The sequence below is a fragment of the Anas acuta genome, chromosome 18 (assembly GCF_963932015.1).
Source record: "Anas acuta chromosome 18, bAnaAcu1.1, whole genome shotgun sequence".
In the NCBI taxonomy this organism is placed as follows: domain Eukaryota; kingdom Metazoa; phylum Chordata; class Aves; order Anseriformes; family Anatidae; genus Anas; species Anas acuta.
In genome coordinates this window covers 4822920-4838509 of record NC_088996.1, presented here as the reverse complement: position 1 = coordinate 4838509, position 15590 = coordinate 4822920, and the positions used below count along the sequence as shown (strand labels likewise).

Genomic DNA, 15590 nt, shown 5'->3' with positions numbered 1-15590 from the left:
CCCAAATCCCTTGGGAGGAAGGAGAGGAGGGGCAGGGAGCAGGGGTGGGTGGGCGCCGTGGTGTCCCCGACACGTCCTCTGCCCGCTGAGGCACCATCCCTTGCGTGCAGCCGGGCTGTCCGGGAGGTAGAAAGTGGTATGAGAAATGAAGCAATTAATGACGATAATGACGGTGCTCTGCCTCTTCCAGGCGGGAGATAGCCCTAGGGAGGAGCAATGTCCGCAGCGATCCCGGCAGGCCTGTGGCTGCGGCCGCTCGCCACGCCTGGGCCCGACGTGAGCACGGGGAGCTGGTGGCTCCTCGCATCCCACCCCGTGCCAGGTTGTCTCCTTGTGGCCCAAATTTTCAGCATCTTCACTCCGAAATGTGGGCCTGGGCTGTGGTCAGCTCCCGTTGTGTGAGGGTTTCTTGGGGTAGAAGGGCCTGGTACATGGGATGGGAGGGATGGCCCTGAAGGACGGTGGCATGGCCCCGAAGGATGGTGGCATGGCCCCAAAGGATAGTGGCGTGGCCTACAGACCTCATGGGTGGATGGAAGAGGCTAAATTTCCTCTCAGCATGGCCTGTGCTTGAGACAGGAGGCTCCGTGGTGGTTGGGGCCCTCCCTTCTCCAAGCACTCGAGGCCTCCTGAGGAACCCGCTTGGTCTCAGCTGAGGATGGCTGAGACTTGGCCAGGCGTGCATCAGGTCTTCGCAGGCTGCCAGGACGGCATGCAGACACCTCCCAGGGCTTCTCCTCAGCTTCAGCACTCCCCAAGCAGCCAGCCTGCCCTCCTGCAGGCCCTGAGGTTGTTCAGCTGCTTGGAGGGCTGTGGAGATCCAGCCCAGCTGCCGGCTGAAGGCTCTCAGCCTCCTCCTCCAGGCTTCCTTCCTTGGTGGGCACAGGCATCTCCCAGACATGTAGAGGAGACCCCCCCCGTCCTGCTCTTTGGGGGGGGCATCATTTCTTCCCTGAATATTGGGTCATTTCTAACAGTGTCCTTGTTTCTAACCTCGAGTGCACTGTGCAGAGCCAAGGCTGGGGTGGGCACAGCAGAGCCCCCACTGCTTTGCGACCAGCAGGAGAGATTTTGTTCCCGTCCCATGACTGGGAGGTTGTTGAGGTCTTTCCAGCCTGTAGTTTTGCTGTGGCTTGCTCTGAACCAAGCTGCTCCCTGCATTTATCCTCGTGAACTGAGGGATGGGGCGTCCTGCTGTGTCCTTTGCCCAGGGAGGCTGTGCAGGTAGGAAAAGGCTTTGCTGGGCATCTCCCCTCCGTGGGAAGGCTGCATCCTTGCTTCTCCCTTGGCACACAGGCATCAATTCGGGGTCGTTTCACAGCAGGGCTCGATGCGGGCACCCCTGGTGGGAGCTGAATTCACCCGGGCGTCTCGGGGCGCGCTGGGAGAGGCGCCCGTCCCCCGGGCCGGCAGCCAGCCCGTGACTCAGTCGCTCCTCCCTGCGCAGGGAGTCTGGGCAGGAAACCTGGGTGGTGCTCGAGTATTTGCTCATGGGACACCACCTCATTCCAGGCGTGTCGGGGATGAGTGGGACGTTGTGTAAGCTGCTGGGCAGGGGGGGACCTCCTGGTGCTCCAGCCGGCCGTGAGTTTGGGTTCATCGAGCCCTGCTCTGTGCTGCTCCCACCCACCCTTTTTGTGTGGTTTGGGCCCAAAGCGCTGCGGTTTGCCCCGGAAAATGCATCTGTGGGCCACAGATAGGATGGGAGGGACGTTTAAGGGGTTGTAGCAAGCAGCGATGCTTCGCAGGTGATGAGTGTCCTATTTGGGCTGTCCCCATTGGGTTTAGACCCCGTGCAGGAGGGCGCTGCAGGAGCAAGGCACCCCGTGCATGTTGCAGGCAGGGGGGCTGGGGCACGGCCAGCCCAAAGCTCCCAAGGAAGCTGGAAGCTGCCTGTCTCAGGCCCACGCCACCCTCTTGGGCAATAGCAAACAAGGGAGGAGCTGGAGAAAGGGGAGAGGAGGATGCTGAGAGCAGCTGGGCTGCACCTCCCTGGGGCTGCACGGGCTCGGCCACGGTCCTTGTGGGCTGTGAGTTTGACACCAGCCTGGCTGGACGCGGCTGGAACATTAACGGGCACTTTGTCATCACTCCAGGCTGTAATAAGTGAACGTCCAGCACCTGCTCTCACCTTGGGCATGAAGCACGGAATGGCTGGAGCCTGCTGGGGCCGTTAAGGGCAGGGCTTGGCTGGGTGCAGGGACCAGGAAGGAAAGGAGCTGCTGGGGGCAGGTGTGGGTGGCTCTGCAGCAGGACAGCACCTCTCTCCTACCTTCCTCCTCCTCAAAAGACGTGAGCTCCTGTAGTGTCCCCCTTTTTTCAAGTGGTCCCGTTTTTGTCCAGTTCTTTCCCTCAGGTCTCAGATGCCAGCAGGTAACCGAGCTCAGCCTCTGCTGGCCTTTGTCCCATCAGCAGTCACCCACGGGCCTAAGCCCCTGGATGATGCTATGGGTCCGCACCCCTGCTCGCCCACACCCTGGCAGCTCTGCACCTCCCTGCCTGGAGGCCAGGGCCAGCTCCATCCCCAAGGGCAGCGCTCTCAGGAAGCCACAGGACAGGAGGACAAAGGTGGCACCGAGCCTTGTGCTTCCTTGGCCGCGGGGAGCTTTAGGGCTGCAGCTGCCTGGCTGGGAACCACCCCGTGCCCTGCTGGGGGCTCTGGATGAAGCCGTTTTGGCAGGGCTCTGGGTGATTTTTCATAATAAAGGTGATGGATTGTGGTACCGTGTGATGGCAGCGAGGTGAGACACAACAGGGGATGGTCCCCGGGACCTTCAGTGAATCTCCACTGGGGTGTAGGAGGGCTGCAGTTGTGCTACGGCCTTAGGAAACTCGTTCCCAAGCCCAGAAAGCAACGTGACTGCAGCAGCCGACACGGTGCCTGGAGGGGCATCTGCAGTGTCCTGCAGCAAGGAGGAGCCGTGCTGGGCAAAACTCCACCACCTACCTGCTGCAATCACACTGCTGTTATCAGCCCCTGGGCGGTGATGAAGGGGGGGGGTGAGATTTGCCCTCACCCACCCTCTGCTTCGCTGCTCCCACCCTCAGGTCCTCCACAAATGACCTGGCCGTGCTCATCACCCGCATGCAGACGAACGCCGACCAGGTGGAGAAGGACATCCTGGAGACGCAGGCGAGGCTCACGCAGGTGAGATGTGGCGGAGGGAAGGTGAAAGGCTTTGCCTAGAGATGCAGCATCTAGAATAACAGATGAGATGTTTGCTCTGCGCAGCAGCTTGCTGGAGCAGGGCTGGGGGCTGACCTGGGGCTGGGGAGGAACCAGGCACCCTGCAGAGCCTCCCAGCCCCTGGGGCTGCGTGCCAGGGCCTCCCAAATGTTACCCGTGGTGTAGCCTCGGGGGGCTGCACCGGCTACATCTGCAGTGCCACGTCCCAGCCTGGTGGCTCCCGGCAGCCCCACGGGGGCAGCCAGCCTGTCCCACGCTGGTCCCTGGCTGGTTGGGATGGTGCCCAGCCATCCCCTTGCACTGGGCTCCTCCGTGGTCGGTGTGCTGAGCATCGAGGCCGTCCGCGTTGTGAGGTCTCTGTGGTCCGAGGTTTTTTTTCCTCTCTGTCTTCCCTGGTCCCCAGGATGTCAGCAATCAGCAGAAGAATAAGGCCTTCGAGTTCCAGGCGGAGAATGCCCGGAACCTGAAGGAGGCAGAGACCCTGCTGAAGGATCTCTTCCTGGACGTGGACCGTGCCAAGCGGCTGAAGCACCCTCAGGCTACCGAGATAGAGAAAGAGTGAGTGCAGGGGAGGAGCTGGGGGGATCGGGAGCCCCCATCCCAGAGCTGGGATCCAGGCTGAGCTCCGGTCGATGCCGTGAAAAGGCAGAGCTTCACTCATCAGCCTTAAAATCAGGGCTTTGGCCAACGTGTTGTAAAGATGTTGTGCACTGTGGCTGCCAGAGCCGTCTCCCACGAGACCCCCGGTCTTGTCAGGGAGCTCTTGTAAAAGCTGCCAGAAAAATGCAGAGCTAAAAGGCGGCCCCGCTCCCGGGCTCCCCATGCCCAAGGCAAATCCCCCTTTCCTCTGCCTCTCGTGAAATGGAAACCTGTCCTCGGGCAAGCAGAGAGAATCAGAGGTGGGTGTTCAGGTGTGAGGTCTTCAGCTGGCGCCTGGGGCTTGGCTCCCCTTCTGTCTCCAGCCCCTCTAGGTGGAAATGGGGAGGGGAGAATTATTTCCTAGCTGGGAAGGGACAGCCCTGACCTCCGTGCAGCTCTTCCCAGCTTTCTCTTGGGTTGTAATTCCTGGGGGATGGAGAACCCCAGGGCGAGTGCCTCTGCTGAAGGAGGCCAGTGGCATGAAGGGATGAGAAAGTAGCCTGGGTTTTATGGCTGAAATCTGCCTTTTGTCCCCGGTAGCATCCAGCAGCTCCACGACCGCACGACGCAGCTGTGTGCGGAGTACCGGGCCCTCTACGAGAAGCTGAACATCCCTGACGTGGGGCCCAGGGTGGACTGGGCGAAGATCCTGGACCAAAAGATGGTAACAGCAGCTGGTTTTTATGTGTTTCTCTCCACTCCTGCGAGGCCAGACATTGCCTTGAGGGCTCTGCCAACCATCGTGCGCTCAGCATCGTGCGGGAGCGGTGTGGGTTGGTGGTGGAGCTAATTCAGTCGAGCTGGGCAGGAGGAAGGGCTCTCCTTCCACATCTTAAAAGCCTCAGGAGGACCTTCTGCATTGACCCACTGAGATTAAGAGCTACCAGAGGGGGATTAAGTAGAGATGCTCCAATAAAACCCAACCTTGGAGAAGGTGACGTCTCCAAGGACCTTACAGCCATACGTCCTAGGGTTTCACGCTGCAAGGTCTTGGGTACGAAGTGCCCCGTTTGGAGGCAATTTAGATTCCCTTGAAAACCAGATGGTAATTAAGCACACCCACTGCACATCACCATGGGAAGTGGCTGGTTTAGCCTAGATTTGTACGCTGGGGTACATGGCCTGCTTATCTCTGCCCCTCTGTACGGCTGGGGAAGTGGCAGCCCTCAGTAATCATGGCAAGCAGCAACAAGATCCCCTCCCTTCCTCCTGGGCTGGTATCAGATCTTTCCAACCCTGCCAGCACATGCTGTGGTTTCTCCCTGATATATGGGATTTTGCTCTAGTCTCTGCCTAACTCCTTTTGCACAGAAACAAGTCAACGCGGGACAGTACGGCCCTGGCATATTGGAGCTGGAGAAGCAAATAGCTGAGCACAACATCCTCCAGAAGGAGATCGAAGCCTACGGCCTCCAGATTAAGAACATCCGCTGCGGGGTAAGGCACCCCTCTGTCCCCTCCCTGTCCCGCATGCTCCTTCCCGTGGTGAACACCCACCCTCCTTCTGCAGGGGGCATGGGGACACCTGAGCTCGGGCAGAGCCAGGCAGGAGGTGGTTCCTGTACAATTTCTAAAGCACGTTCCATAAATTAGCTTGACAACATCTATCACCGCTGGTATTTTGGTAACAATTTTTTTTTTCCCTCTTGATCTTGGCTGTGTAATAACCCAGGATGTGGCAGATTTGAAGAGTCAATACAAGGACTTGCTGGTAAGCTTCTTGGTGGTTTTCTGGGGCCACACAGCAAAGTAATTCCTTTCCTAGTGGGCAGGGAATGCCTGGGTCAGGGCAGGAGCAACCTTTGGTGTTGCACGGTGAAGTCACGTCCCTCATTTTCTTTCCCCATCTCCTCCCCACCTTGGACTGGGTGCAAGCTGCGAACGGGGGCATGCTGTGGGTGAGGTCTGCGCCTCTTCTCTTTGTGGGTCATTGGTCTGGGAGGTGCCTCTGTGCAGAAAACCCCGTCCCAGCCCGCAGGATGTTCCTGTGGGATTGCAAATGCTGAGGCTTGTGCTGATCCTTAACAAGGACTGCAGGGAGGAAATGACCAGCTGCAACAAAGGAGGTGGCCGGGAAGAAGGTGTTGGGTTTAGCCGGCTGGGTCCCTAAGTTCAGGGCTGGAGAACGCCTTTGGTGAGAAATACAGCGGAGCTGGGCCTGCTCTCAGACTGCCTGAGGCATCAGCCCACACCTGAGAGTCTGGTTAGACAAACACATCCTGTTTGTGAGGCAGGGAAAGGCCCCATCAGATAAGAACGAGTGGCAGCGATGTCTCAGCCAGGGCTCTGGGAATCTCCTAGGGGGTACGCAGGGGGAGCAGGAGGGGAAGGCTCCGCAGCCTGAGCCCTGACACCGTCTCTCTCCCCTCTGTGCATGGGCAGAAAGCTTCCATCTGGCGCGGGCAGAGCCTGGGCAGCCTGTACCACCACCTCCAGGGCTGCACCAAGGAGCTGGGCTACCTCACGGAGCAGCAGACCAGGATCCTGAAGCAGGACTGGAGCGACCAAATGTTGGACGTCCAGAACGTGCGGCGGGAGTACGAGGTGAGCTCCTGGGGACGGCAGCTCTCACGGGCTGGCCAGAGCCTGGTGGCTTCCCAAGGCAGCCCAACAGGGGAGTGGAGGCAGAAGAGATGCTCTGGGAGGACGCAGGGTTGGGGTTGAGCCACGCCATGTGTCCCCTCCTGTCCCCTGAGCTGGCACATGGGATCGTACGTGACAGCGCTGCCTGATGCTGGGTGCAGAGCTGTCAGTGGGCAGAGGGGAGGGAGAGGTCTGGCGTCGTGTGAGCCTCAGTGTCCAAAGTACAACACCCAGTGACTGCTTTCTGCCAGGACCAGGAAGAACTGAGTTAATTGCCTAGGAAAATGCACTTTGAACAAATGCCCTGATGCTTCCATAGGCCCAAGCGTGCCTAATTTGTTTGAGTTATACCTAGCGCCTTCCTATTAAAAAAAAAAAGGACAAACTAAAACAGCTGTCTGTGCTTTGGGAGCCTGTTCTCTGCTGCGTGGGGTTTGGTGGCCCAGGAGGCTGCTCCGTGCTCCCTGCGTGCTCCCGCTGCCATGAGGTGTCTCTTCCCCTGCAGGATTTCAAGTCCAAAGAGCTGCTCAGCCAGGAGGAGTTTGTGAACAACCTTCAGGATGATGGGGACAGAATGATTGAACTAAAGCACCCGGCTGTCAAACCTATCCAGGTGGGGAAAAGGGGTGTGCTCCAAGAGCCAGTGTCCTTGCTCAGATTTAGGATCTGGCAATGCCTGGGAATAGCTCTGCTGCTGCTCAGCAGTGGTCTTTACCCCTCCTCTGACCTCTGGGACTCCTGGAGAAGGGAGGCCAGGGGGTGTGAGGCAGGTGGGACCAGCTGGAGCCCACTGAGTTGTGCTTTCTCCCACCGCAGGCTCACCAGGAAGCCTTGAAGAACGAGTGGCAGAATTTTCTGAATCTCTGCATTTGCCAGGAGAGCCAGCTGAAGAGCGTGGAGAACTATAAGAAGGTAAAAAGCAGCGAGGAGACCGTGGGGCTGCACGGTCAGGCTGGAGCAGGCAGGCTGTGCACGGGAACAGAGCCAGCAAAGGGATCAGGATGGGATCCTTTGCTTTGTCGGGGTATTTTATTTGCACCTGGGCAGGGTATTTTGGGGAAACACCTCTCAAAATGTGGTCAGTGAACGATGGGCTCCCAGCCCTGCTGCTGGGACCAGTTGGTGCGCTGGCTTGGGGGTGCAGGGGAGGGTTTGCTCACCGCTGTTACCTGCTACGTGTCCACTCACAGATATTTCTGTGGTGCAGTCCGTGCCCGAGGTCACGCTCTGAGGTGGTCTGTAGGGTTTGGTGAGCCCCAGGTTGTGGGAGAGTGGCTGGGAATTGACGCACGCCACCAGACCTGGACACACGAATGTCCTCCCACACTCTGAGCGTTTTCCTACCCGTGTCTCCAGTTCCAGGATGACGCTGAGGCTGTGAGCCTCTCCCTGATGAAGATGAACTCCGACCTGGACACCAAATACAGCAAATTCAACAAGGACAGCCCTGGCGTGGTGTCAGACCTGCTGCTTCAGCTGGAGGTGAGGTTTTCGGGGCTGGTGGCACCAGCCAGGCCTGGGGGATCTTGTGTCTTGAGCACAGACCAACTCTCACAGCTGTCCCCATAAATTAGTGTGGGGAAGGGGAAGAGGTGGGTAAATAACCCCCTGGGACAGCTCGTCCTGCCTCTGTGCCAGGAAGGGAAGGCCCATGGCAGTACTGTGATGGATCCCTGTGGTCCCAGAAGGGCCTCGCTGCTCCTGCAGTAGGGCAGTGACCCCTGGGGTCTCCACCAGGGACACGTATCCAAGCCCCAGGGCGCTATCAGAGTACAGGAGAGGCGCAGGGAGGAGCTGTGTTGTCCTAAACGTGAGGAATTTGGGTGAGAGGGCCTGCAGAGAACGTGAGCTGCTGGCACCCAAGCAGCAGGGAGAGGTCCTGCCATCTCCTCAGCTCTGCCATGAGTCAAGAGCGAGGAGGGAATCGAGAAATCTGACCTCGGGGGTGAGATACAGGTTGGGAAGGAACGTTTGCCCGGGAGAGAGGGAAGGGACGCATTCGGTGCGGTGTCTTCCCATACCTTTCACTGCCAGGAGGTGCTGGGATCTCGGTAACTTCTGACACTGGAATGCAGCCACCTCTTGGCAGGTCTCTGCTCCTCATCTGAGAAGGAAAAACTTCCCCAGGAGATTTAATATGACACTGTGGGATCACCTGAGGTTAATGCAAGCTGTCCCTTCGAGGGCAGATGTTCTGTGAGCGAAGAAAACAGAGGAGAGTGTTAATAGCAGAGGGACAGGAAGGGACACGGATGGGTCAAGAATGAAGAAACTCCCGACTCCAACCTAGAAATGACAGTGCAAGGACAGACAACTGGCCCCAAAACACCCATGGCAGTGTGACCCCCCCCCTCTCTCCTCATCCAAGCCTGGTTATAACCCCTGTCTTCCCCGCTTTGTCTAGAACGAGGAGAAGGCGGTGAAGCAGGCAGAGAAGAGCATCGCTGACCTGAAGAGGAGGAGCAAAGAGATCAGCCCGCTGAAACTGCGCAGGATGCGTCCCTCCCAGCCCCTCTCCTTGGACACGCTGTGTGACTGGGATGCTGGGGAGGTGAGGGCTTGGCTAGTGGTACCCTCCAAAGTAGCAGGCATCCAGATTCTTCTCTGAGTGCTCCAGATCTTCCTCCCATGGCGGGAGGACCTGGACCAGCACTGGAAAGCCAAGCCTTTGGGTTTTGTGTCTGTCCCAGGTGCAGCTGACCAGAGGTGACAAGTACATTCTGAAGGACAACAGCAACCCCGAGATGTGGGTGGTGCAGAGCAGCACTGGTGTGGTCCAGGAGGCACCTGCTGCTTGCTTCTCCATCCCTCCGCCAGACCCCGAGTCCATTGACAAGGTCAACAGGTGAGTTTGCCACGCAGAGCCTGACCCAGAGACACATTCAGGCTTGCTCCTTGGTCCTCACCATCCCCTGACTGCCTAAACTGCAGAGAAAGAGCAGCTGGGAGCAGAGCCATTGACCAGCTCGCATGAAATACCTCCTGGTTGTCCTGTTGCAGAGGGGTTGTTCCCTGTGCCCCAGTGCCTTGTCCATTTTCCTGCCATCCTTCACCAGCATTGCACACCGTTCCCATCTTGCAGTCAAAGAGCTTTCTGGCAGACGGGCTTGATTTCTTCACCCAAACATGTGACTTGCATAGGTTTGACTAAATTCATTGCAGAATCAGTCTGGAGCTTGGGACTTGCCAAACAGGACGGAATTATCTGTGCTATCTCCTCTCCGCCAGCCCCGGCTGGAGACTGGAAAACATTCCTCGAACCACCGTGCACTTTGCTGCCTGTTTGCTCGGTCGGTTTTGGAGGTTCCCACAGACCGGGGGGGGGGGATAATGCAATGAGCTTTTGGCATTCCATTTTTATCATGTCCCCAGGTGCTTAGATAAACCAGCACTGCTTATGTGCTGCCAAAATTTTGCCCACAGCCTGAATCCAGCATCACCAGGCATGCTCGTGATGGGAGTTTTGTTCCCAAGGCATTCAGGTGTGACTTTTGTGTTGTGTTGCTCTGGCTGAGCAAAAATCCCTCTGCACACATCCCATGTTACCGAATTCTTTGGATTCATGGACTTCGTGCCTGTTTTAAAACAGAAAAGGACAACTTTGCAACATCCTCCCAGCTATCAGCTCTGCCCTGAAGCTCCGGTCCTTTTCAGGCTGCACCTGGCACCATGCTTCATTTCCCAGTGTTTACTTCTCTTCCTGCAAAAAACAACAACAACAAACCAACATTTGTCTTATTTCTCATCCTTAGTCCCTCTGCAGGGGCTCTTCTGACCACAGCTAGGCGAGACTCGGACTTACAGATCAGCAGCCACAGAAGCAGCTCCTGCCAAGCGCTGCAGTGATGTGAACACATTTCCAGCTTTGTTGGCTTCTGGCGATAGCCGGGAAACACTGGCTCCACTGGGAGAAATTAGCTAATCAAACCGACTCTTGTTGCTTTCCCCTTTCTTGAGGGATCTCTCTGAGCTGCAAAAGGCTGCAAGCTCCCAGGCTGCGCCGGGTCAGGCTCTGCTGGAGCTTGCCCCGTGCTGTGGTTTCCCAACTTGCCGGCTGATGTGGCTTCTCCTTGCTTGCAGGCTGGAGGGGGAGCTGAGCGCGGTGAAGCAGAAGCGAGCAGCAGCTCAGAGCACCCTGAGACACAGCCACAAGGAGACAGTGCAGCTCAGCCAGCAGGGTACGTCTGCTCGGGGGGCCGGGCCCGCTGCAGAGCTGGCTGGCAGCCTGCGGGTTGGCGTTAGGGTGCCTTACATCCTGAAAAGAGCAGGGAAGGGGTAACCCACGTCATGATGCTGCCAGGGGAATTCACTTCAGCTCCCTGCTGCCATTCCAAACCCCTGAGACTGACCTTCGCTCCATCAGTAGTTGCAGAGTATTTAGGGATAGGTGGGGATGTGCCTATCCAGAAGCCTTAATTAAATCCTCGGGGTCTGGGTCCTTGAGTTCTTGAGCCCAGGGAACCAGCTGTGTACCAAGACTGGCAGATGAGAAACGGGACTTAACCCAAGCTGTCTCTCACTGCAGCTCTGCCCAGGAGCCCCCCGGTAGTCCAGGATGATCCCCAAGCCGATCAGCTCCTCGGTAGCCTGGATCGTGTCGGCAAGGACCTGGTCCAGGTGGAGAAGGAGGTCCTGAACCGAGTGAGGTCTCCAGTGAGCTACAGCGACCCCACAGACGACCTTGCCAGGAGGATCAAACACCAGCAGGTGGGCGCTGCAGCGGGCAGGCTGGAGCAGGATGAGCATGGCAGCGCCATGACTGGTACCCAAAAACAGAGCTGAGAGGGGAATTACACGGCTGGTGCTCTGGGGGAGAAAACCTTGCTGCAGTTTCAGGGGTTTTGGGCTGGTTTGAGCCCTTGGAGTGGGGCTGGTTAAGACAGACCCTAGAGGAATGCGGCCCCTTCCTGTGGCTCAGCTCTGCAGCAAGGTGTCCCCTTTGTGTCCCCTTCCAAGTTCCCTACCTTGTCGTGGGGATGCCGTCACCATTCAAGTCTGTAGCATGAAAGACAACAGGAGAAAAGGAACTCATCCAAGGGCCGGCTTTGGTTCCCCTGGTAGCAAATACAGCCTGGTAGATGTGAAGGGGGCAGGAAAAGACACAGTGCCCTGCAGCCCCCTTCCTTTTCTCTTGGAGAAGGTCTGGTCTGTAGCAGTCCAACGTGTTGCGTCTTCATCCATGGGTATTTACCCATCCCTGGCAGGAGGATGAGCTCAGGTAGCTCTCTTCCACCTTCCTTCCCCGCACCCTGCCATCCCCAGACAGCCACCGTCTGGCTGGGGCTGTGCCCCGAGGGATGGCACCTCATGAGAGGGCTCCACCGCACCCTTAGCCCCACAGCAAAATCCACCCCTGAGGGAGGCACCTTTTCGCAACAGCCCTGTTATGACTACGTTGGGTGACTCTGCTCCCATCTGATGTGCCAGGAAACAACAAAGAAACTTGAGACCCTGGGGGCAGCCAAGGATGCCTTGCAGAAGGAGTGTGAGACCTTCCTTTCCAAGAAACCCACCAGCACCTCGGCCTCCCAGCTGCCTGTCACGCTGAACGCCCTCAGGAGCAAGTACAGCGATGTCAAGATGCTCTCCAGCCTGTACAACGAGAAGTGAGTGGCGGTGGCAAGGCCTGGAGGGGATGGGGGGGGGCGAGATGCCGCGCAGATGTCAGCACGAGGCCTTGAGACAAAATGCACGCGGCCTGTGTGGGCATTGGCTGCGGCCTAGCCAGCCAAGGGAGGTTGGGAAGCTTCCGTGCATCATCAGAGGCATCCCCGCAGGATTTTCTGTGTGTAATGTGTACTCAGTCCCCCCCCCAGGCACGGGAAGCCCACCACAACGGGTGCATGTCCCAGCCCTGCTGTGTGCAGGGAAGTGCGACGCATCTGTGTGGGCAGCAGAGCGGGGTTGTGAGTGCGTATTGCTTGTTCCCTGCCATGCTTTGTTATTAAATAAGCTTAAACATGCAGAATCAGAGAGAAGAGGGAGAGAAAGGGATCTTCCGCAGCTAACCTTGTGTCATTTTTCCCTTCCCCAGGGCTAAGGCTGCCCTGAACCTGGAGACGCAGATTGAGAACGCAGACAAGGTCATCAGCACGTTTGAGGCCAAGCTGGCTCAGGACAGCATCATTCCTGCATCCCCCAATGCCCTGCAGGATCGGGCCAACGACCTGCAGGTAGGGAAATGTCGGGCTCTTTGTCAGGGAGGGGAAATCAGTGAGCTCAGCCAGCACTTGTGGGGAGAGCTGGACTTTGAGGCACTGGTGATGGAGCCCTTCTAAGGATTTATTCCTGGAGGGCTCTGTGTTGGCTTTGTAGGCTGACCTACACTCGCTTCACTGCAAAAACTGTCCCTCCCAGACTACATTTGTGGTCCTTAAAATCCACTCTGAACCCCTTAGCATCTAACCTGCCTGCCCTTCCTCCTGCTTTGCCCCCTACCCATCCTGCTCCCAATCTCCCTGCTCCAACATTAGTTCCCACCCTTGCCTTGCAGTGTCCCTTTTTTGCCTTCCCCAGGACTTCTCCCTTCTGCTCCATGCTTCATCTAACCCACCTTGCTTCCCACCTTCTTTGCTGACTAAGCCTCACTGCTCCACCTCTTCCACGTTGTGTGTGTGTCCTGGAGAGCCTGGCTAGCCCCCGGGTGCTGCAGGCTGAGGGATGGTGCTGAGGAGGTGTTTGGGGCACTGACTGGTGCAAACCTGGAGGCCTCTCGTTCCCCTGCAGAAGATGAAACGAGACCTGGTGGCCCAAGAGGAGTGTGTGCTGAAGCTCAACCGAGGGCTGAAGGACACTGAGCACAGCTGCAGCGCCGTGCAGAACAATTTCCAGGAGTACTGCCCTGACCTGCCCCGGCAGAAGCGGGAGGTGCAGCTCCTCAACGATCGCTACCACGCCGTGGCAGACCAGCTGGACCAGAGGTGAGGAACATCACCCTTGTTGTGGTGAAATTCGCCGTGGTGTATTTTTAGGAACCTGCACGTGCATCTTTACCCTTGCCCTTAATGTTCCTGTGTTTACCTCTGTGCCGTGCAGAGAGAAGACGCTCCGAAATATCAGCCTTACCTACCAGCAGTTCCAAAACTCCAATGAGAACCTGATGTTCTGGATGAACAACCTACCCAAGCACCAAGTGAAGACCACGGATGGGCCAAGCCAGATCAATTACAAGCTGCAGGCACAGAAGGTGTGTTCCAGGGCAAGCACCACGACCTGTAGTGTTATAAGCACGGGAGGAGTTTGCTTTTCTGAATGGCACGGCAAGTGGTAGCACCCAGCTCCTAGCTGTGCGCTGCACCTGCCCCAGTGAATGAGCTGGAAAAAGGAGACAATGGCTTGCAGCACACAGATGATTTATCTTGCCCAGCTGTGTTCATCTACAGCGCTGGTGTTCTCATCTGTGGTAGTCACCCCAAAGTTGATACCCTCTGCACAGAGAGGGCACATGCAGCTCCTGAAAGATAGCATCTAAAATGCTACCTAGGGCTGAGATGTTGTACCTTGGCCCTTCATCTTTCTCTCCTTGAGCAGATCCTAAGCTGACTAGCTCGGGCGATGAGATGTGGGGGTCTCTGGCTGCTATTCCAACTGATTCTTATCACACATCTCTCCTGCAGAGGCTGGTGGAGGAGATCGAAAGCAAGGAGCCCGAGAAGAACGCAGTGGTCAGACAGTCCCGGAACGTGCAGTCCACGCTCAATGTATGGCTGGGTTTTCCTGTGTAACGCTCCCTTATCGTCATTTCACCTGAGAGATCCCAGCTGATTCTTCTATTTCTGCTCTGAACAGGACTATGAACTCCAAGCAGGCAAATACAGCTCTTCTCTGGACCCTACCCTGACAGACTTTGCTGCAAAGAGGCTGCGTGTGACCCCACTGCAAGAAAGCATCCAGGCCCAGGTAAAATGTTAAGATAAAGGCATGGAAAATATTTTCTAGCTCCTTACCCAAGCCCTGTGTGCTCTGCAAGGCCTTAATCCACTCTTACAGCAGCAGTTGATCGTTATTCTAAGCCCAAGGACAAATATCATCAGTGAGTTCTTTGTCTATGGGGCATAGCAGCAAGTAAGATCAGGAATTAGCAATGTTTCTGGTACCTTTGGCTGAGATTGCTGCTGATGCCTTCTTAATATGTTGTGCATGAAGATAAATGTTACAGTGTGGGTGCGTGGGCTTACACAGACGTCTGTCGATGAACACAAATTTGATGGTCCCCTCCAAACCTTTTATTTGCACATTCTCTGTGTTTGGCATCAGCAAGAATAGCGTAGATCACTGCTGGTTTGCTGCACGTCTCCTGAGATTCGTGTATAACTTGGTATTTGAATAAAAAGGGAATAAAAAGCACCCAGCAGGGCTGTGCTAGGTGAGTGGGACAAGGCTCTCACGGCTGTTTCTTTTTCAGGAAAATGATGTAACCAAGCTCTACATGGAGCTGGCAGCAGAAAATAAACAGCGGCTCCGCTGGCTGGAGTTTGCCAAGAAGATTGCTGAGAAGGTACCAGCTAAGAGCTTGTGGCAGGGCTGGGGTACTCTAGATCGGGGTTGGAAATGATCTTTCCAACGCTGTCACCATTTGCTCAGCCTGGGATTCCTCCACCTCTCTCCAGGTCTCCACATCTAGGTGTTAAGAAGGACAGGAATGGAAACCACTGAGCAAAGACTAAAAGTAACAACAGTTTCACTGATGCTGATCTCAGCTTGTGACATTTGTCACTTCTGTGGGCCTTTAACTCTAACTGAAGCTGTAGTCTTTGCTAGGGAAAAACAAACAAACAAACTTAAACTAGAAATCTTAACTCCTGTTTTCAGCCATGCCTATTCAATGTTCATGGGTTGAGAATTTCAGATTCATCTGTGAATGTGGCTGGAACTTTGTGCTCACACACCTCTGGAATCACTTCCAGGCAGTAGGGTTTTTATACCTTTCTAGGGCTTGATTCACTTGTAGAAAATTGTTCCAGTCTGGATGGCTTCTGTTCAGTGTGCTCATGAAGAACAGGAGATTAAATGGGGGAGCTCTGTGCTGTTACCATCACCATGCTGCGCAGCACGAACTGGCCAGGTTATCCTCCCGCAGCACAAAGCACCTCTGTGGGCTGCTGGTGCAGCATCCCTCTGACAGGTGGAAACTCTTTAAAACATCAGTTGCTTGAGATGATGTGAATGTGTCCTCATCTGT

General features: G+C 56.4%; 1 protein-coding gene across 1 annotated transcript in view; it reads left to right on the top strand.

Annotated features, from left to right (window-relative positions):
• Positions 1–15590, top strand: part of EVPL (envoplakin) — a 28605-nt gene that overhangs the window by 9062 nt on the left and 3953 nt on the right. Inside the window, exons 3-22 of the mRNA XM_068655414.1 lie at positions 3049–3148; positions 3591–3745; positions 4367–4490; positions 5138–5263; positions 5499–5537; positions 6209–6370; positions 6915–7022; positions 7226–7321; positions 7766–7891; positions 8814–8960; positions 9100–9254; positions 10490–10587; positions 10935–11116; positions 11837–12015; positions 12444–12582; positions 13136–13329; positions 13445–13595; positions 14026–14109; positions 14198–14308; positions 14814–14906. Coding sequence (XP_068511515.1) covers positions 3049–3148; positions 3591–3745; positions 4367–4490; positions 5138–5263; positions 5499–5537; positions 6209–6370; positions 6915–7022; positions 7226–7321; positions 7766–7891; positions 8814–8960; positions 9100–9254; positions 10490–10587; positions 10935–11116; positions 11837–12015; positions 12444–12582; positions 13136–13329; positions 13445–13595; positions 14026–14109; positions 14198–14308; positions 14814–14906 — 2569 coding nt within the window. The remainder of the gene's footprint in view (positions 1–3048; positions 3149–3590; positions 3746–4366; positions 4491–5137; positions 5264–5498; positions 5538–6208; positions 6371–6914; positions 7023–7225; positions 7322–7765; positions 7892–8813; positions 8961–9099; positions 9255–10489; positions 10588–10934; positions 11117–11836; positions 12016–12443; positions 12583–13135; positions 13330–13444; positions 13596–14025; positions 14110–14197; positions 14309–14813; positions 14907–15590) is intronic.